The sequence below is a fragment of the Muscardinus avellanarius genome (assembly GCF_963383645.1).
Source record: "Muscardinus avellanarius genome assembly, chromosome: 16".
NCBI lineage: Eukaryota > Metazoa > Chordata > Mammalia > Rodentia > Gliridae > Muscardinus > Muscardinus avellanarius.
The window spans coordinates 33,131,176-33,152,351 of record NC_137802.1 but is presented as its reverse complement, the minus strand read 5'-3'; the positions used below and the strand labels follow the sequence as shown (position 1 = coordinate 33,152,351).

General features: G+C 49.4%; 1 protein-coding gene across 2 annotated transcripts in view; it reads left to right on the top strand.

Moving 5' to 3' along the window:
• The window catches only part of AATF (apoptosis antagonizing transcription factor), a gene marked incomplete at its 5' end in the record, with an annotated part of 124,430 nt that extends 118,880 nt beyond the window's left edge, over positions 1–5,550 (top strand). For both annotated transcript variants that reach the window (XM_080712601.1, XM_080712600.1), the window contains one exon: positions 5,376–5,550. In XM_080712601.1, the coding sequence (XP_080568727.1) occupies positions 5,376–5,439 (64 nt within the window). In that variant the 3' untranslated portion in view covers positions 5,440–5,550. The remainder of the gene's footprint in view (positions 1–5,375) is intronic.
• Between the last annotated feature and the right edge of the window lie 15,626 nt (positions 5,551–21,176).

Genomic DNA, 21,176 nt, shown 5'->3' with positions numbered 1-21,176 from the left:
ATCCTCAACCTGCCAAATGCCGGGATTATAAGTGTGCACCACCATACCCAGCTTTTCTTTAGTTTGAAACAGGGTCAAACCTGCCATTCTTCTGTCTCGGACTCCCAAGTACTGGGATTACAAACATGTGCCACCACAACCAGCTTGGAAATAAGTTTTTTTTTTTTAATGCTGTGAAATTTCTAAGTTAGAGCTTGTTTATATGTTATTTAAATAAATGATGATGGGTGTGGTGGTGCACACTTGTAATCTCAGCACTTGGGATGCTGAGACAGGAAGATCACAGTTCTCAGCCTCAGCTACTTAATAAAGCCATTTTCAATTCAGTGAGACCTGTTTCAAAATAAAGTGGGGGAGAAAAAAAAAGGGCTAGGGATGTAGCTCGGAGGTAGAATGTCCCTGGGTTCCTTCCCCAGAACTAGGGAAAAAACTGTTTGAGGGAGGTTTATAACATTCTTTTGGCGTACTTGGGCTGCGTCTTTTGAGCTGTGCACTATCAGAGCTGTGCACTATCACTTAGGAGCACAAAGCCCAGCGGTGCTAAAGCCCTGGATGAGAAGAGCAAGCTTGGGCCCAGCCCGGCAGCCAGATCTGGAAGGTCCTTGACTCAGTGCTCTCCTGGATCCCAAGGAGGGTCTGCTCGGTATGTTTCTAGAGCAAAGGTGGAGGCGGTGGAGAGAGGCGGGAGCAGAATAGGCAGGTGGAAGGCTGTCACCAGGTTCTTGGTAAGAGATGGCGTGATCTGAAAGACCAGGGCCCCAGCAGGAGCAAGGCTTGGCGCGCTTTGTGAGTGCAAATGGTGGCTGATGGTAGCGGGAGAGGAAGGCGCCAAAATCGGTTGCTAGAGGTGTTTAGATTGCAGTGATCCCTTACTCGTATTCTCGCTCTTTCTCCAAATATTTTAAGAACCCAGACCACTCAGCTTCCCGAGTTGCCTTGCCACAAGCAGCTGCATATGTCAGTCTGCGCACCTGAGTGTGAAATGATGTTCTATCAAAACACGGGTTCAGCATTTCACTCTCTGCTCTGACATGTGAACCCCGCTGCGGACAGTAACTGCTGCCTTTGGCCCAGGCGTTGCGCTGCGATTGCTTGCGGCTCAATGGTGGCGGGAGCGGAAGCATTTGTTGGGGGTAATGATGGGGTCTGGTGCAGGCAAGCAAGGCGAGGCGAAGGCTAAATGGCATTGTGCTGCCTGCTCGGCTCCCTCTCATCAGCGCGCCTCTTAAAGTCACACTGTCCCTTCTGCCGGAGAAACTCTCCCTCCATGCCATTTAATTTTTTTGTTGAAATAGCTAGAAAGACTTCTGTTTATTGTCAGATAGGCAGGTCCATGTGATGAAGTGAAGACTGGGCCAGGCAACACTGCCTGCCGGGGGACTGAGCTGGTGATGGGGGGACTGAGCTGGTGATGGGGGACTGAGCTGGTGATGGGGACTGAGCGGGTGATGGGGGGACTGAGCGGGTGATGGGGGACTGAGCGGGTGAAGTGGGGACTGAGCTGGTGATGGGGGGACTGAGCTGGTGATGGGGACTGAGCGGGTGATGGGGGGCTGAGCGGGTGATGGGGGACTGAGTGGGTGAAGTGGGGACTGAGAGGGTGAAGTGGGGACTGAGCGGGTGATGGGGGGACTGAGCTGGTGATGGGGGGACTGAGCTGGTGAAGTGGGGACTGAGCGGGTGATGGGGGGACTGAGCTGGTGATGGGGGACTGAGCTGGTGATAGGGGACTGAGCGGGTGATGAGGGGACTGAGCTGGTGATGGGGGACTGAGCGGGTGATGGGGGGACTGAGCTGGTGAAGTGGGGATTGAGCGGGTGATGAGGGGACTTGAGCGGGTGATGAGGCGACTGAGCTGGTGTTGGGGGACTGAGCCAGTGATGGGGGGGCTGAGCGGGTGATGGGACTGAGCGTGTGATGGGGGGCCTGAGCGGGTGATGGGGGGACTGAGCCGGTGATGGGGCCACCTGTGCTCATTTGCATCTGGGCCGAGGTCAGCTCTGAGGCAGGCGGCTGGTTGAGAGTGAGGTGGACTGGTGCAGAGTGCACAGAGGAACGGGCCGACACAGCCCTGGGCAGGCCTGCATCTTGTCTGTAGGCCTTGTGGCTGACCAGGACATTGCAAACCCTGAAAATAAAACCGGAGGCCCATTGTTGTTCTGGCCCATACTCTCCCTGCCTGTTCAGTGTTCCCCAACATGACAAGGTTAGTTTATATATTTTATTTCTGTAGCTTAAGATTTTCACTTTTTTAACCGGGCGTGGTGGTGCGCGCTTGTAATCCCCGCGTTTGGGAGGTGGAGACAGGAGGATCGCGAAGCCAGCCTCTCTGGCTTAAGAGACCCTGTTTCCAAATAAAAATATAAAAATAGGTCTGGGAGTGTAGCCCGGACGTAGAAGGGCTTCCAGGAACCCTAGTACCACCAAAAAAAAAAAAAAAAAAGATTTTCACTTTTTTAAAGGCTTGGTATGCAATTCCTAGTGCAGATTTTTGTAATTATGGTACCTCTATTCTCCACAACTATAGCAGGATAGCAGGATGATTTCTTAACAAGACTGATAACTTTTGTGTTGAGTGTGTGTGTGTTGAACTCGGGCATTCTGTGTGCCGCTATGCCAGCTTGCTTGCTTGCTCATTCATTCATTCATTTCTGTGGTACTGGGGATGGAACCCAGGGGCTTTCTACCTCTGAGGTACACTCCCAGCTCTATTTTATCTTTTATTTTGAAACAGGTTCTCACTAAGTTGCTGGAGCTGTTCTTAAACCTACAATCCTCCTATTTCAGCCTTCCAAGTACTGGAATTACAGGCATGTGCCACCACACCCGGCTTATGCCGAAATATTGCTGAACCAGAATAGCTGTTTAAAAGTGGCCCATGCTTATAATCCTAGTACTTTGGAGGCTGAGACAGGGGGATTGCAGGTTTGAGACCAGCCTCAGCTATTTAGTGAGGTCCCCCCGCAATTTCGTGAGACCCTGTTTCAAAATAAAGAATAAGAAAATAAGGCTTGGAGCATAGCTCAGAGGTTGAATGCCCCTGAGTTCAATTCCTAGTACCACACACAAAAAAAGAGGGCTTTTTGTTTACTGGGTATTTTAATTTTTTTTTTCTTTTGTACTGAGAATTGAACCAAGTAGCATTCTGTCTTTAGGCTACACCTTCAGCCTTTCATTTTTTATTTTGAAACAGGGTCTCACTAAATTGACTAAATTGTTGTAGGCCTCACTAAATTGCTGAGGCTGGCCTTGAACCTTTGATCCTCCTGTCTCTCAGTCTTGCAAGAGGGGTTTTCTTTTGTTTGTAAAGCCAGGCTTGCAGACAGCGAGAGCACTTATCATATCCTGTTTTCAAACTGGCCTTGATGGCACATGTCTGTAATCCCAGTATTTAGGAGGCTGAGACAGCAGGATCAAGGTTCAAGGACGGCCTTAGCAGCATAAAGATTTTTCAGTAATTTAGCAAGACCCTATTTCAGAATAAAAGGACTGGGGCTCAGAGGTAGGAAGCCTCTTGCTTCAGTCCATACCAAAAAAAGACTACTGGGCCAGGCGTGTGGTGCACACTTGTAATCCCCGCGCTTGGGAGGTGGAGACAGGAGGATCGCGCAGGTTAGAAGCCAGCCTCACTGACTTAAGAGAGCCTGTTTCAAAATATAAAATAGGTCTGGGAGTGTAGCCCGGAGGTAGAAGGGCTTTCAGGAATCCCAGTACCACCAAAATAAATAAATAAAACCAATCTCTTAAAAAAAAAAGACTCCTGGAAACAATGGCGTATCCTGTAATCCCAGCTGCTCCAGATGCAGAGGCAGAAGGGTCGCAAGTTTGAGGCTAGCCTGAGCAACTTAGAGACCCTATCTCAGCATAAAAAGGGCTGGGGGAGCCAGGCATGATGTTGTGCACCTGTAATCCCTGTACTGAAACAAGAGGATTGCAGGTTTGAGGCCAACCTCAGCAGTTTAGCAAGAGCCTGTTTGAAAATAAAATAAAAAGGGCTGGGAGCTCAGAGGTAGAATGCCCCCAGGTTCAGTCCTCAGTAACAAAAACAGAGGGAGCTCTGGGGAATATTTCTCAGTGGGAGAGCACCTCTGGGTTCAATCCCAAGTATGCAAACCAGCAGCAGGGGGCAAGTGCTTTTTTCTTTTCTTTTTTTTTTTTTTTTTTTTTTTTTTTTTTGGTGGTACTGGGGATGGAACCCTTCTACCTCCAGGCTATACTCCCAGACCTATTTTATATTTTATTTGGAAACAGGGTCTTTTAAGCCAGTGAGGCTGGCTTCGAACCTCCTGTCTCTGCCTCCCAACCGCGGGGATGACAAGCGTGCGCCACCACACCTGGCAGGTGCTGTTTTCTTAACAAGATGGCACTGGTTCTTGTTGGATCTGATATCAGGGCTGGTATAGCTTTCTTCTGGAGTTGTTGCTCTGACCCTCTCCTTGCCGACCCCCCCTCTTTCCCTCCCTCCCTCCCTCCCTCCCTCCCTCCCTCCCTCCCTCCGTGAGGATCAGAGCTGGACCTTTACACAGTTGGCATCAGCCCCCAGGGCCCTCCTCCATCTCCTGTGGCTCTCCCATGTGCTGGGGCTCCCATCCTGGCGACAGCAAGAGCAAGGGTCTCCCCTCCGCACACACCCTTGAGATTCCCAGGCCCAGGCAGATGGCTTTGGCTGGAGACCTGTGTGTTACACTTAGTAACTGAGACATACATTGGGAGTGGTTCTTTACAGTATTTTCAGGAACCAAAGACTCTGGCATGCTGTTTTTTGTTTGTTTGTTTGTTTGTTTGTTTTGTTTTAATGTCACAGCCCAACTTTTGAAATAAATTAGCCAATCAAATTATTTATTAGACTGAAACTAGAGAAAGGGGTTTGGGAGTTTTAAGAACCTTAGTTCTACTTTGAACTACTACACACATGATAGTAATTGGAATCTTGTTGCTGGGTCATTTTCATTGTTTTTCAAGTACTGCCAAGTCCAAGAAAATGTATGAAAACTAAATTATATCCCCCTACATCCCATGTCTGATTGAATCCTCCTCATGGCGCGGCAGTCTCATACATCCTATTAAAATATTCAATCTTGTTTTCTTACTTGAAGAGCCTGTCTGTAAAGGGCAAACTTATAGAAAACTCATTCCCTAGAGACAGGATATCCAGCCACACTGGACTATTTACATATGTTACTATTTGATTGGCTGCTTCTGGGCTTCCTCCTTCCACTGTATTTGTGAGTAAGAGCTGTGAGATGCAGTTTTTAATTACATGGCTATGTTTTCAATTGAAGAAACAGATGAGGGTATTTTCCAGCTTCTTAGTTTCTTTTTAACCTTGAAAAGTTAACCAATGAATTAACCAATCTGTTTTGTTTGTCTTCTAGGACAGAGTTATATCGATCTCTCTTTGGCCAGCTCAACCCTCCCACCGCAGGCCATGGGGACTGACACCACTGCGTCTGCTGCCGCCGCAGATGGGGCCTCCCTACACCCTGGACAGCCCGACTCCATGGCCCAGCCACAGGGACAGCCCTAGGAAAGTGCTCTGCTCGAACACGTGTCCAGCACATGCGAGGATGCCCTCCCATGGCCCCCAGCCCCATAAATAAAGAGCCTTGTCATTGTCACCACCACATGGGATTGCTTAGACAGCACGGGGTGAGCCCGATTGGGAGCTCTATCAGAGAGACACATTTGTTGGGAGGGTTTTTGTTTATTTATTTGTGGATTTATTCATTTTTGTTGTTGTTTAATGGCTGTCTTCTGTAGTAAGCAACTCTCTTTAGCCATTCATCCATTAGTAGACCTTTGGGTTGTTTTATATCTAGACAGGGCTGCAGGGAATGTGAGACTGTAGGTGTTGTGGCAGAGGTGTGTGTGTGTGTGTGTGTGTGTGTGTGTGTGTGTGTGTGTGTGTGTGTTTACGCACTCATGGTACTGGGGATTAAACCCAGCGCCTCACACGTGGGAGGTAAGCACTGAGCCATGTCCCCCATCCTCTTTCATTAATTTTTATTTTGAGACATGGTCTCACTAAATTGGCAGTCCTCCTGCCTCTGCCTCCTGAGCTGTGGGGACACAGCGGGGCACCGCTGTGCGGCTCCCGTCAGCACGCTGATTTCTGTTCCTTTGGGTCTTATGTCTAGTGGTGAGCATGTTGAGCAAATGGCAATCATTCTTACCATTTCTTTACCATTTCTTTACTTGTCTTCTTTCAGTGCTGGGGCTCGCACAGGCACTATCGCTGAGCTACACCAAAGGGGATTTTGGGGTTTTTTGAAAAACTGCTTTTTTCCCCCAGTACTAAGGATGGAACTTGGGAGCATTCTACCTCTGAGCTACACCCCCAGTCCTATTTTTTATTCTTTATTTTGAAACAAGCCCTTACTAAGTTGTGGAAGGCCTCACAAAGTAGCTGAGGCCGGTCCTGAAGCTGGATCCTCCTGTCTCAACCTCCTAAGTACTGGGATTACAAGTGTATGTCACCATACCCGACTTCCTATTTTTATTATTTTGAAACAGGGGCTCACTAAGTTGCAAAGGGGCTCACTAAGTAGCTGAGGCTGGCCACAAACCATGATCCTCCTGTCTCAGCCTCTCAAATTCTGGGATTACAAGTGTGTGCCACAATGCCCAGCTTTTTGCCCCCTTCCCCTTTGTGGTACTGGGGGTAGAACCCAGGGGCTTTCTACCTCCGGGCTATCCTCCCATATCTTTTTTATATTTTATTTGGAAACAGGTTCTCACTAAGTTGCTGAGAGCCTCACTGAGTAGCTGAGGCTGGTGTGAACCTGCAGTCCTCCTGCCTCAGCCTCCCAAGTACTGGGATTACAAGGCTATACCACCACACCCAGCTAGTTTTTTTGCTTTTTTTTTTTTTTTTTTTGCGGGGGGGGGGGGTGTTTGTTGATTTTGGTGCTGAGGATTGAACCCAGAGGGGTTCTACTTCTGAGCTACATCCCCAGTGCTATTTTATATTTTGAAATAGCATCTCACTAAGTTGCAGAGTCTAGTCGGGAACTTGGATTCTCCTGTGTCAGCCCCCCAGATGCTGGGATTACAAGCGCGCACCTGACACAGTACTAGGATTCTAAGCCTATGCAGCCAGTCCTGGCTAAGGATCAAAGGTTTGACGTCAACCTCAGCAACTTATCCGGACTCTGTTTCCCGGGAAAAAAAAAAAAAGAAGAAGATGAAGAAGAACTTAGCCTGGGTCGCACATTCGTGACCCAGTACTTGAGAGGCTGAGGAGACCGTCACAGGTTCCCAGCCAGCCTCAGGAACTTAGTGAGGCCCTGTCAATGTGAATAGTATTAAATATGAAAAATACAATAGAGCTGAGGATGTAGCTCAGAGCTAAAATGCCCCTGGGTTCAATCCCCACACAAAAAAGAGAGAGAAAAGAAAGTGTAAACAATAGAATAATTTTTAGCCTTTTTTTTTTTTTTTTTTTTTTGTACTAGGGATGGAACCCAGGGGCATTCTACCTCTGAGCTACACCCCCAGCCCTATTTTATTCTTTATTTTGAAACAGGGTCTCTCTGAGTTGCAAAGGGCCTCACTAAGTAGCTGAGGCTGTCTGTGAACCTTGATCCTCCCTCTGGTCACAGCCTCCCAAATGCTGGGATGACAAGTGTGCGCCACCGTGCCTTGCTCAGTTTTTTTCTTTTTTGATGCTGAAGTTTGAACCCAGGGATGTTATTACCTCTGAACTACACCCTCAGTTCTATTTTATTATTTATTTATTTATTATTTATTTATTTATTTATTTTTGCAATACTGGGGATGGAACCCAGGGACATTCATTCTACCTCTGAGCTACACCTCCAGTCAGTCCTTTTTTTTTTTTTTTTTGTGGTCCTGGGGATGGAACCCACGGGCCTCTACCTCTGGGTTGTACCCCCAGCCTATTTTATATATTTTTTATTTTGAAACAGGATCTCACTAAGTAGCTGAGGCTGGCTTCAAACCTGTGCGATTTTCCTGTCTCAGCCTTCCAAATCCTGGGATTACAAGCGTGCGCCACCATGCCCAGTCTTTATTTAATTTTTTTTTTTTTTTTTAAACAGGGTCTGAGTTGCAAAGGACCTCACTAAATAGCGGAGGCTTTCCCCAACCGCAGTCTTTCTGTCTCAGCCTCCCAAATGCTGGGATTACAAGTGTGTACCAACACATCTAGCTTTTAGTTTTTATTTTGAAGTTCTCACTAAGTTGCTGAGGCTGGCCTTGAACCTACAATCCTTCTGTCTCAACCGAAAAATATTTGGCACAGAGACACGCGGAGATCCATAATAAATGATATGGATGCCTTTATTCGTGGGAAGTCAGCCGCCAGCCCCCGCGTGCCCGCTGGGGCTCGTGGTGGGGGAGAGCCCGTCTCTCTGTGTCTCTCTGTGTGTCTCTTTCCGGCCTCCCTCGGAACTCTGAACTCCTCGGAACTCTGAACTCGCTTCTTCCTGACCGGGAGGCGTGTTCCCCTCTCGGAATCACCGGGCTCCGCCTCCTAGCTTCCAGTCCTGTCCCCTGTGGGGCAGGGTGGGCTTGAACCTTTCATCAACCTCCCAAGTACTATCATTACAGGAATGCCCCACATGTCTGGCTATTTTGTTTGCAGTACTGGGGATTGAACCCATGGGCATTCTGCCTCCAAACTATAATACCAGCTCTATGTTTTTTTTGTTTTGTTTTTTGGGGTTTTTTTGCGGGTCTGGGGATGGAACCCAGGAGCATTCGACCTCCGGGCTACCCCCCTGCCCTATTTTTTATTCTTTATTTTGAAACCAGGTCTCACTGAGTTGCAGAGGGCCTCACTAAGTAGCTGAGGCTGTCCACGAACTGCGATCCTCTGGTCTCAGCCTCCCAAATGCTGGGATTACAAGCATGCGCCACCATGCCCGGCTTTCTATTTTTTATTCTTTATTTTGAAATGGTCTCACTAAGTTGCGAAGGTCCTCACTAAGTAGCTGAGGCTGGCCGTGTTCCTCCTGTCTCAGCCTCTTAAATATTGAGAATACAAGTGTGTGCCATCATATCCGGCTTATAGTACTAGTTTTTAAGAATTTCACAAACCAGGTGTGGTGGCACATGCCTGTAATCCTGGTACTTGGGAGGCTGAGATGGGAGGATCACAGGCATTTAAGGTCAGCCTCAACAACTTAATGAGACCTTGTTTTTAAAAATAAAAAATATAAGACAGGTGTGGTGGTGCAAGTTTGTGATCCCCGCATTAGGGAGGCTGAGACAGGTGGATCACGGTTCCCAGACAGCCTCAGCTACTTAGTGAGGCCCTCTGCAACTCAGTGAGACCCGGTTTCAAAATAAAGAATAAAAGGCCAGGCTTGGTTGCGCACGTTTGTAATCCCCACGCTTGGGAGGCAGAGACAAGAGGATCGCGCAGGTTCGAAGCCAGCGACACGCGCTGGCTTAGGAGACCCTGTTTCCAAATAAAAATGTAAAAATAGGTCTGGGAGTGTAGCCCGGAGGTAGAAGGGCTTCCAGGAACCCCAGTACCACGAAAGAAAGAAAGGAAGGAAGGAAGGAAAGAAAGATAGGGCAGGGGGTGTAGCTCAGAGGTCGAATGCCCCTGGGTTCCATCCCCAGACCCTCAAAAAATAAATAAATAAATAATAAATAGGGCTGGGTGTATCTTGGAGGTAGAACACCTCTGGGTTCAGCCCCCAGTACCCCCCCCCACACACACACACACAATAACTGGGGCAGGACACAGCTTTGGCAGACACTGATCTGTTATGATCTGCGCCCTGAGCCCTGTAGCTGGGCGCCATTTACCCGTTTGTTGCTCTGACTTTGTTTTGTCTTTCTACTTATAAAGCCCCTTCCTGGGCCCTTTCCTGTTCTCCTCATTCCTAAATCACTTTACTGAGAAGAGCTTTGGTGTAAATCTAGCAGGAGGAGATGATTCACTTGTTTTCATCCAGAGGTCAAAAGCTGGGAATTAAATCCCCATAAGGGGGATTTATTGGCCTGCCGTGGTCAATATGCAATGTAGATTTTCTTGCATAAGTAACTTGGCCTGGGTGTGTGGCACCGGCCGCCCGCCTCTCGGGCCTTCCTCACGGTGCAGTGGGAGAAGACGGCGGAGCGCAGCTGTAGTTAATGCTAGTCGCCTCTAGAGTCGGGTTTTGATGCTGTCTTAAGATTCCAAACCCAGTGACATATTCATGGGTAGGAGTCCTCCGTGTGGTGGGCTTGGTGTGGGAGGCTGCCGCACGGGCCGAGGCTGGGCTCTGGTGAGCGTGCTCCATCTGAGACCTTGGTGCCAGGCAATGGTTTCTCTTGTTCACCAGTTAGCTCTGGGACTGTCTTCAGTGTCCCCAGTCACCCAGAAGGTCTAGCAGCAAGCAGGAAGACCCCACACTCACTTCCTTCAAGGTGGTCACGTGGGGGGAATGTGGTCCTGGGGATCGAACCCAGGGGGCTTCTACCCCTGAGCTACACCCCACTTATTGTTTTTTGTTTTTTTAATTTTGAAACTGTCTTACTAAATTGGAGAGGGCCTTGCTAAGCTGCTGAGGCTGGCTTCAAACCTGTCAGCCTCCTGTCTCAGCCTCCCAGGTAGTGGGGATCACAGGGGTGCACCATCTCATCCTACTCAAAATGGTCACTTTTTTTTTTTTTTTTTGGCAGAAGTACCAGAATGGCACTCAGGGGCATTGTATCTCAGAGCTACACCCCCAGCCCTATTTTTTATTCTTTATTTTGAAACAGGGTCTCACTAAGTTACAGAGGGCCTCACAAATTGCTGAGGCTGGATTTGAACCTGCAATCCTCCTGTCTTAGCCTCCCGAGTACTGGGATTACAATCATGTGCCACCGCACCCGGCTTAAAATGGTCACTTTTAAAAACAGAACATCCAATCCCACCTGCCAAGCTGAGGATTCTGGACGAGGCCACGACAGCCAGCAGGTGACTTGACAGCGAGCTTGCAGTGAACTCACTTTCCCAGAGAGGAAGGAGTCACCGTCTACCGAGGAAGGGGTTGAAACGTGTGCTCCGGAATATTTGGAGTCCAGCAAGTTTAATTAAAATGAGTTAAAAACATGAAAAAGAAGGAACCGACAGAAATTTCATGAAAGGGAGGCTTGCGTTTTAAAATGCAAAAGACCACCCTCCTTCCAGCCAAGAATAAATTGGAAACTATTTTAATTGACACGGATACTGCAATTCAACTGTTACTAGGAAGACAGATTAGTTGATTGATTTGCATTTTAATAAAACTAATACTTTACATTTTGGTAGCTAATGCTGATTCCTAAATGAGTTGAGAACAGTTATCAGGAGTTTCCGTCCTGAGCCCTTTTTTGGTGTTGACTGAAGCGTTCCTCTCTTTTGTGTGGAGTTTGCTGATTTTATTTTTGCCCAGCTGACTGCTTCACACACTACACACCTTGATCTCCAGGATGGCAGGAGTGGACTGGTCGCATGGGGGCAGTGGGCACCCGCACCCAGCCCTAGTCGATGGTAAACCTGGCTTCTCTCTCTCTCTCTCTTTTTTTTTTTTTTTTGGTGTGGTGCTAGGGATTGAACCCAGGGGCGTTCTACCTCTGAGCTACACCCCAGACTCTTTTTTAATTTTTTGTTTTGAAATAGGGTCTTGCTCCATTGCTGTTCTCGAACACATGATGTTGTGTGTGTGTGTGTGTGTGTGTGTGTGTGTGTGTGTGTTACTGAGGTAGAACCCAGGGTCATTCTACTTCCAAGCTATACCCCCAGCCCTATATTTTACCCTTTCTTTTGAAACAGGATCTCACTGAGTTGCAAAGAGCCTCACTAAGTAGCTCAGGCTGTCTGTGAACCACGATCCTCTGGTCTCAGCCTCCCGAATGCTGGGATTACAAGTGTGCGCCACCACGCCCGGCTCCATGATCCTCTTGCCTCAGCTCCTAAGTACTGAGATTTCAGGCATGTACCACCATGCCTAGGTTTTTGTCTTATTTTTACCTTAAAAATTACAGAAAAAGACTGAGACAGGAGGATCACAGTTTGCTGATGGCCTCAGCTACTTAGTGCAATTCACCGAGACCCTGTTTCAAAATAAAGAATAAAAAATAGGGCTAGGATTATCGCTCGAAGGTAGAATGTCCCATCCCCATTAACCCCCCCCCCCCCGCACACACACACACACACAATACAGAAAAAGAAAAACACCCGGCTGCAACCCCACCACTCAGAAATAACCGCTCTCGGTATTCTGGTTTTAGTGCCACACCATCCTCTGCACGTGTAGGCACAATCATTCCAAATGGCCCATGGTTCTCCATGAGGCGAAGCCAGGAAGCAGCTGGGGAAGAAGACCTGGGATTTTTCTTCGTTTTGTTTTATTGTGCTGGGGGTTGAACACAGGGCCTCACACGTACTCGGCAAGTCCTCTACCCCCAGCTGTATCCCCAGCCCCAAGACTTGGTTTCTACTTTGAGATTGTTTGATTGGGTGTGTGTGTGGGGGGGGTATTGGGGATTGAACCCAGAGGCATTCTACCTTCAAGCTGTGCACTGTGCACCCAGCCCCATTTTTTATTCTTTATTTTGAAACAGGTTCTCACTAAGTTGTGGAGGACCTCTAAGTAGCTGAGGCTGGCTGCGAACCATGGTTCTCTTGTCTCAGTCTGCTAATTATTAGGATTACAAACATGTACCACCACACTTGGCTTGAAATTTTTCACCTACTGTTGGTTTTATTTTTGTGGTATTGGGGACTGAACTCAATACCACAAGAAGGGCATTATTACCGCCAAGCTACACCCCCAACCCTTTTTTAATTTTTTGTTTGGAAAGGGTCTTGCTAGGTTTCTGAGAGTTTCACTAAGTTGCTAAGGCTGGTCTTGAACCTGTGACCCTCCTGTTCTAGCTTCCCAAGTATTAGGATTAGAGGCAAGCACCACCAACCCTGGCTCCTACTTTTCTTTTTGTAATCGGGATTGAACCCAAGGACATTCTACCCCTGAGGTATCCCCTCAGCTCTATTTTATTCTTATTTTGAAACAGGATCTTGTTAGGTTGCTGAGTCTCACAGCTTGCCAAGTTGCCCTCCACTCAGCCCTCCTGTCTCAGCCCCCCAGGTACTGAGTTTACAGGCATGGACCACTACACCCAGCTTTCCTACCTTTTTTTTTTTTTAGGTACTGGAGATGGCCTGCAGCCCTATTTTTTTATTCTTTATTTTGAAACAGGGTCTCAGTGAGTTGCAGAGGGCCTCACTAAGTAGCTGAGGCTATCCGTGAACCATGATCCTCCTGTCTCAGCCTCCCGAATGCTGGGATTACAAGCATGTGCTACCATGTCTGGGTTCTCCTACCCTTTTAAAAGCAGTAAAAACAAAATACCTGGGTCTAGGGTGTAGCTCAGTGGTAGAGTGTGTGCTTAGCATGTGTAAGGCCCTGTATTCAGTCCTAGTACTGCAAGAATATAAATTTGAAAAGCACAAAACGAAATGCTCATGCAGCCCTGTTGACCACCCACTCTCACCTCACACGCGCAGCTCACAAACACCACCAGGTGAGAACCAGTGGCACGCACATGCCAGTGCGTGTGGTTCTGAGGACTGACCCGGGCATCTGCCTCTGCGCTGCGCCCCGGCCCTTTCCACTTTTTACTTTGAGAAAGGATCTCTCTAGTCCCCCAGGCTGGCCTCAAGCTTGTGACCCCCCTACCTCAGCCTCTGGAGTGGCTGGGATCACAGGTGCCCCGCCCACGGCTTCTCTCTCTTTTCTTTTTTACTTTCATTTTTCTTGGAATGTATTTTTAGGAGTAAAATGAACCAAGCAAGAGTGTAAACACTTGGGAGGCTCTAGGCACAGGTCACGGGGCTTGTTCTCAGGCACTTGCTGGGCAAGGCGTCTGCAGAACAGGTTTGGGGAGCAGAGGAATTGGCCGGGGTGTGATCCTGGGGGGTGTTTCTTGCTCCTTGGAGCCAGCGTCGTCCTCCGGGGAGGTTGAAGAGTGGCTAGTGATGTGCTTTGGATGCTCCATTGAAAGATGGCAGGTACCCGGGCGTGGTGGTGCACGCTTGTAATCCCTGTTTTTGGGAGGCAGAGACAGGAGGATCGTGCGGGTTCGAAGCCAGCCGTGCGCGGTGGCTTAGGAGACCCCGTTTCCAAATAAAAATGTAAAAATAGGTCTGGGAGTGTAGCCCGGAGGTAGAAGGGTTTCGAGGAACCCCAGTACCACCAAAAAGAAAGAAAGAAAGAAAGAAAGAAAGAAAGAAAGAAAGAAAGAAAGAAAGAAAGAAAGAAAGAAAGAGATGGATGGCAGGTGAACAGGTGAACAGGAAGTGGCCCAGCCTCGCTCCTGGCCAGCTTCCTCTGTTCTCCACACTTACTGCTTCCAGTGCCTTTGCCCTGGGAGCGCCCACGTCTCGAAGGATTTTGAGTCCCTCCAGGCTGCTGGGCTCCGTTTGGGGTGTTCAGGTACTCTGTCCAGGGACGCCATCCTTTTCCTGGGCATAGTTTGGAAACTCTGAGTGTTCAGAGAGGTAACGGGGGAGCAGCAGCAGCAGCCCCGCATTCGTGTCTCCAGTTAGGAAGACAGTTTCCCTGCAGAAGAAAATGCTGGTCATGGTGGCACACGCCTTTAGTCCCAGTGGCTGGGAAGCTGAGACGAGGATCACAGGTTCAAGGACAGCCTCAGCAAGTAGTGAGACAACCCAGTGAGAGCCTGCTTCATGAAAAAATAAAATAGGGCTGAGCCTGTAACTCAGAGAACACCTCTAGATTCAATCCCTCGGTACCGCAAATAAAATAAAAAGACAAAGGATAGCTAGTGCTGGTGAGGACGAGGAGAAGGGAGCCCTTGCACACTCAGGAATATCATCAGTACACGTGGAAACAGCATGGAGCTTCCTTAAAAGTTGAAATAGTGTACCCTGTGATCTAGGAGTGCCACCGCGTGTAGAGCCAAAGGTACGAAATCAGCACGTGGAGGATCCTCTGCACCTCGCGCGCACCGCATCCTGCTCACAGCGGAGTGGGGCCCCCTCGGTGTCACCCACAGATGCACCAGTAAGGGAAACGTGGTAGTTGGTGCGGGCGGCTGCTCTGTGATCCCAGGTCCCGGTACGTAGGAGGCTAAAGCGGGCTCATGGCAGCCTCAGCAAGGCGCTCGGCAACTAGGTGAGGCCGCGTGTCCAATTTAAGAAGAGGAGAAAATAGGGCTGGGGGTATAGTTCTGGGGTAGAGTGCCCCTGGGTCAGATCCCCAGCATCACACACACACACACACACACACACACACACACACACACACCCCACGAAGGAATATTATTATATTATTCAGCCATAAGAAAATCCTCATTCATGGGGACCTGAAAACGGCCAACATGGACGTTGGGTGGCAGGTGGTCCCCAGGCCAGGGAGGCAGTGGGGAGGGGTCGACCCATGTACCAAGTTCCAGCAAAGTAGGAGCAAGAGGTGCCGCTGTGCTGCCCTCAGTAGGTGACTGGATAACAACCACAGGCTGTACATGTCAACACCCAGAAGACAGCTGGGCGTGGTGGCGCACGCCTGTCATCCCAGCATCTGGGAGGCTGAGACGGGAGATCGTGGTTCTCAGTTCAGACAGCCTCAGCTACGTAGGAAGTCCCTCTGCAACTCAGTGAGACCCTGTTTCAAAATAAAGAATAAAAAATAGGGCAGGGGGAGTAGCTCAAAGTAGAATGCCCCTGGGTTCCGTCCTCAGTACCACAAAAAAGAAGGAGGAGGAGGAGGAAGAGGAGGAGAAGAAAAGGTTTTGAATGTTTTCACTGCAAAGAAATGATAAATGTTGGAGGAAGTAGACGACAGTCATCATCCCGATTTGAACATTGTACATTGTATATTTGTATGGAAACATCACATCCTACCCCATAAATATGTACAATTTTATGTGTCTTTTTTGTGGTACTGGAGACTAAACCCAGGAGCATTCTGTCTCTGGGATATACCCCCAGCCCTATTTCATTTCTTATTAGGAAACAAGGTCATACTAAGTTGCTGAGAGCCTCACTGAATTGCCAAGGCTAGTTTTGAACCCGAGATCCTCCTGTCTCAGCGTCTCAAGTACTGGGATTACAGGCATCTGCCACCCTGGCTTTTATGTGGCTTTATTTATTTATGTATTTATCTATCTATCTATTTATTTATTTATTTGCGGTACTGGGGATGGAACCCAGGGTCATTCTACCTCCGAACTACATTCCCAGCCCCATTTTTATTCTTTAATTTGAAACAGGGTCTCACTAAGTTGCAGAGGACCTCCCTAAGTAGCTGAGGCTGTCCTTGAACTGAGATCCTCCTGTCTCAGCCTCCCAAATGCTGGGATTACAAGCGTGCACCACCACACTGACTTTTATGTGTCAATTTTTAAAAACAACTAAAGCCGGTCGTGGTGGCGCACGCTTGTAATCCTCGTGCTTGGGAGGCGGAGACAGGAGGATCGCGCTGGTTCGAAGTCAGCCGCGCTGGCTTAAGAGACCCTGTTTCCAAATAAAAATATAAAATAGGTCTGGGAGTGTAGCCCGGAGGTAGAAGGGCTTCCAGGAACCCCAGCACCACCAAATAACAAAACAAAGCAAAAAACACTAACTAAAGCAGAATTATTGAGGGCTGGGCATAGCTCAGTGGCAAAGCCCTTGTCTAGCATATGTAAGGCCCTGGGTTCCATTCCCAGAAACCCACACACGCACGCACACTCTCATTGAAAGGTGAATAAGCAAACAACCCGTAGGAAACGCTCAGAGGCGCTACTGGTCTCCATACACACCCTCAGCTCCTCTCCACTCTCACCACCTCTTATCCTGTGACCCATAGGAAGCCTAGCGGAGGCTCGGAATTATCCCAAACGTGACATTTGTTGTAACTCTTGCGACCAGCCCTCGGGACTGGAGCGGTCACTCTGCACTGGACAGCGTTAATGCCGGGGCCCGTGTGTGTCCCTGGGGCCAGAATGGCAACCCGGGTCACCAGAGCCCGCGTAGCGGAGTCTGCGGAGGTGCGGGGCCTCCCGGGGGACGACCGCAGGCGCAGCTCCCGCGGGGGGAGCTGCCCAGGGGTGGGATCGAGCCGCTTTTGTTTCCAAGCTTATCCACCTCATTTGCTGTCTTCCCTCTCTTTCCCCAGAACATTTCCAAAATAATTGCCAGTAATTTGGTAAGTTCATTAACTAATCCTACCTAAGTCCAGGGATCCGTGCCGCCCTGCTGATCGTACAGACTCAGCTTGCCCGCCGCTCTGTTGACGAGGCCTCGTTCCCTGCGCTGGCGCTGGGGGGGGGGGGGGCTCCTGGGAGTCTGATCCCCTCCCCGGCTTCCCCGCAGGGCAGCCACCTGAGAAGCCACCTCTTCCCCAGGGTCAGGACCTCGCAGTTCATTTGCTGAGGCCAAGGACACTGGATTCTCAGGGGAAAAAATTTACACGAAATGTGTGTGTGTGTGTGTGGGGGGGGTGATAGGAAAGGAAAGAAAGCCAATCCCACATCACTGATAACAGAAAAGACAGGGTCCCCGGTAGACCCTGCGGTGAGAGTGGCCCTCCCGCGCCGTCCTCCCTCTTTATGGCTGGACCGGAGTGAGCTCGGCCCTGCCGGCTCCTCCCCGGTGGGTTCGCCCTTTCCCAGTCAGCCAGGGCCCGGCTTCTCTGGGGATTGCCGGCTTCTGGTACAGACCTGGTAGGGTTGGTATAGTTGGGGGAGCGCCCGTGGCTTTTGGGGTAGAGGACAGACAGTGAAGGTGAGTAAACAGAAGGAATCCAAGACTGCGAGCCAGACCTGCCAGGGTGGGTGCTTCTGAGAGAAGGTCGGCCTGCAGCCAGGGTCCCACGAGATCCGAGCTGAGCGGGTTTCTAGGGACCTTCTGTCTGCAGCGGCTGTCTGTAGGTAAAGGAAGCTTCCAGATGAGGGTTTGGCCCAGTGCATTTTTTCCATTATTAATTTTATTATTTATTTTTGTGATTCTGGGAATTGAACCCAGGGATGCTCTGCCCCCAGCCTTTTATTTATTTATTTATTTATTTATTTATTTATTTATTTTGCGGGTCTGAGGATGGAATCCAGGGGTATTCAACCTCTGAGCTACCCCCCTGCCCTATTTTTTATTACTTTGAAACCAGGTCTCACTGAGTTGCAGAGGCCCTCACTAAGTAGCTGAGGCTGTCTGCGAACTGCGATCCTCCGGTCTCAGCCTCCCAAATGCTGAGATTACAAGTGTGTGCCACCACGCCTGGCTTATGTTGTTGTTGTTATTATTATTATTATTATTATTATTATTATTATTAATTATTATTGTTATTATTATTTTTATTTTATTTGGTGGTACTAGGGTTCCTGGAAACCCTTCTACTTCGGGCTACACTCCCAGATACCTAGTTTTTATATTTTTATTTGGAAACAGGGTCTCTTAAGCCAGCACAGCTGGCTTCAAACCTGTGCGATCCTCCTGTCTCCGCCTTCCAGGCAAGGGGGATTACAAGCGTGCGCCACCACGCCCGGCTATTTTATTATTTTTTAAACAGGGTCTTACTAAGTTGCTGAGGCAGGCATCTAACCTGCAGTCCTCCTTTCTAGGCTTCCCAAGTACTGGGATTATAAGCATGGCTACCATGCCAACTCCTTCTGTTATTTTTTTTTTTATTATTATTATTATTATTATTATTATTATTATTATTGCAGTACTGGGGGTTGAAACCAGGGGCATTCTACCTCCAAGCTACACTCCCAGCCCTATTTTTTATTCTTTATTTTGAAACAGGGTCTCACTAAAATGTGGAGGGCCTCACTAAGTAGCTGAGGTGGCCAAGAACCTGCGATCTTTGTCTCAGCCTCCCAAGTACTAGGATTACAAGCCTGCTCCACCACACCTGATTTCCTAGTTTTTATTCTTTATTTTGAAACAGGGTCTCATTAAGTTTCAAAGGGCCCCACTAAGTAGTTGAGGCTGGCGGCGAATCTGCCATCACCCTGTCTCAGCCTCCCAAGTACCGGGATGACTGGCTTGAGCCACCAGGCCGGCGGGGCAGCTGGGCCCATCCTCAGGTGCTCCGGCTCCTCCAGGGCCAGGTGCAGCCGTGTGCAGGTGTTGCTGGTTTGCAGCACAAAGCAATTAGCTGCTGCTCTGTAGCTTCTGTCTTCCCAGGAAGTGCAGCTCTCAGCTTAAGTTCCTCCCGGGCCACCCGTGGGAGGCCTGGGCAGCCCAGGCTGCCATGGGATATTTTCTTTCTTTCCTTTTTATTAATTAATTAATTTATTTATTTAACTTCTGGGAGTTGAACCCGAGGGTGCTCTGCCTCTGAGCAACCTTGCAGTCCTGCCTGGGCTCCTGAGTTGCTGGGCTTATAGGTGTGTGTCACTGCACCCAGTCCCCGGAACTTTTTAGGAGGGTGGGCTGATGACCCTCTGTGCCCATCCTGCAGCCCCTAGCCAGGCGGGCTTGGAGCACGGTAGCGGGGCCAGTCACTGCTGTACTGGACCAGTCAGGTCCCTCCAGAAGTTATTTCTCAAGTCAGAGAAGTTCTTTGCAAGTCAGAGCAAACGCCAGCAGGAACAGTCTGCAGGTGGGGCGTGAGCGCTCCAGCCCCAGGAGCGGCGCCCCCTGCAGGCGGGCGCAGGCCTAGACCTGGAGGCCTCTGCCTCTTCCACCGGGGTAAGCGAGGTGGTGGGCCTGGGGTGCTGCCTCAGTGCTCCAGGGGCCTGTGGGGACAACTCCCTTCCTGAGGGATCAGGCTGGGAGCTGACTCCTGCTTGTCTTCTGGTTTGACGCTGTGTCCACAGCATGCGCACTGGGTTTTAAGGGCCCAAATAAGGCTAATAGGAAGCCGGGCGTGGTGGCGCACGCCTGTAATCCCAGTGCTTGGGAGGCTGAGACAGGAGGACCGCACAGGTTCGAAGCCAGCCTCAGGTACTCAGTGAGGCTCTCAGCAACTCAGTGAGACCCTGTTTCCAAATAAAATATAAAATAGGTCTGGGAGTGTAGCCCAGAGGTAGAAAAGCCCCTGGGATCCATCCCAGTACAAAAAAAAAAAAAAAGGGATAAGGCCAGTAGGCGCGCAGGCAGGCCGGTGAATCCACGTATCGCCTCCTCACCTCCGAGGAGAACCTGCCAGCAGAGGCTGCAGCCTCCCTTCATCCTCCCCTTGCTGGCCAGGTCAGGGCGGGGCCCGGGGAGGCCCCCCGGAGCCTTTGGAGCTCCTGAGAGCTTGGGTTTTAAGGTCACATCCCAATCTCGGAGGAGGAGGGTGAGAGGGGACGATGTGAGCCCTCATTCTCTGTTATATAATTAAGCCGAGATTTTTCCTTCCTGAAGGAACAAAAACAGGCCAAGGGCAGCCTAATTGAAACCTCGAGCTTGCTTCTGGAGGCCGGAGTCGGGGTGCGGGTGGGGGCTTCCTGCTCTGGCCCAGCCCGCGGGACACTAGCGTGGCCTCTGCACAACCACAGAGAGGGCCGGCCTCCCTGCCTCCCTGCCTCCCGTTCGGGACGGCCGACTTCACCTGTCACGACCTCTCCTGTGGGCCTCACTGGAGCCCATGGCCGCTGGACCACTGGAGTGTGCGCGTCTTGACTTCGGAGGCGGGAGCCGGGCCGCTGTCCTGAACTCACTCGTCACAGACAAGTGGCGGTAACATAGTGATGCTTTATTAATTGCGGATATGGCTGCTAACGAGAACCCAGGGGCGTGTTTTTCAGACCTGCTCCTGCACTTGCTCCGGAGCGAAGGACTTCTCATCTCTCCTCCCTCTCTCCCAGCCCCAGAAGAGAATTTCAACTTTAAGACAAACAACTTCATTTACAAGTGTGTCTCTAATTAGCTGCAGAATTAGGGAAGCCGAGTTTCCCCCATAGAACCGCGAAAGCCTCCAGGGAGACCGGTGGAATAGAGAGAATCGCATTTCCAATTATTTTGTTGAATTGCTAATTTAGTTATTGTGCCTGGTGTAATTGTGATGGGTATTGGGTGTGCAATTCAATTTGTTTTAAATATTTGTGGGAAGGCTGATCAGTAATGGAGCTGACCTATTTTATGGCCCAAATTGAGAAAGAAAAAAAAAAAGACTAAAACACAACAGCCGCAAAGATACAGTTTGTTTCCATTTTTATTTTGATCTCTCTCATCCCTCTTAATACCATTGATGCAACAAAAGGATTAAATTAAAAGATGGCAGCACTTTGATCTGCTCCCTTTGAAATCGAAGCTGTCCTTG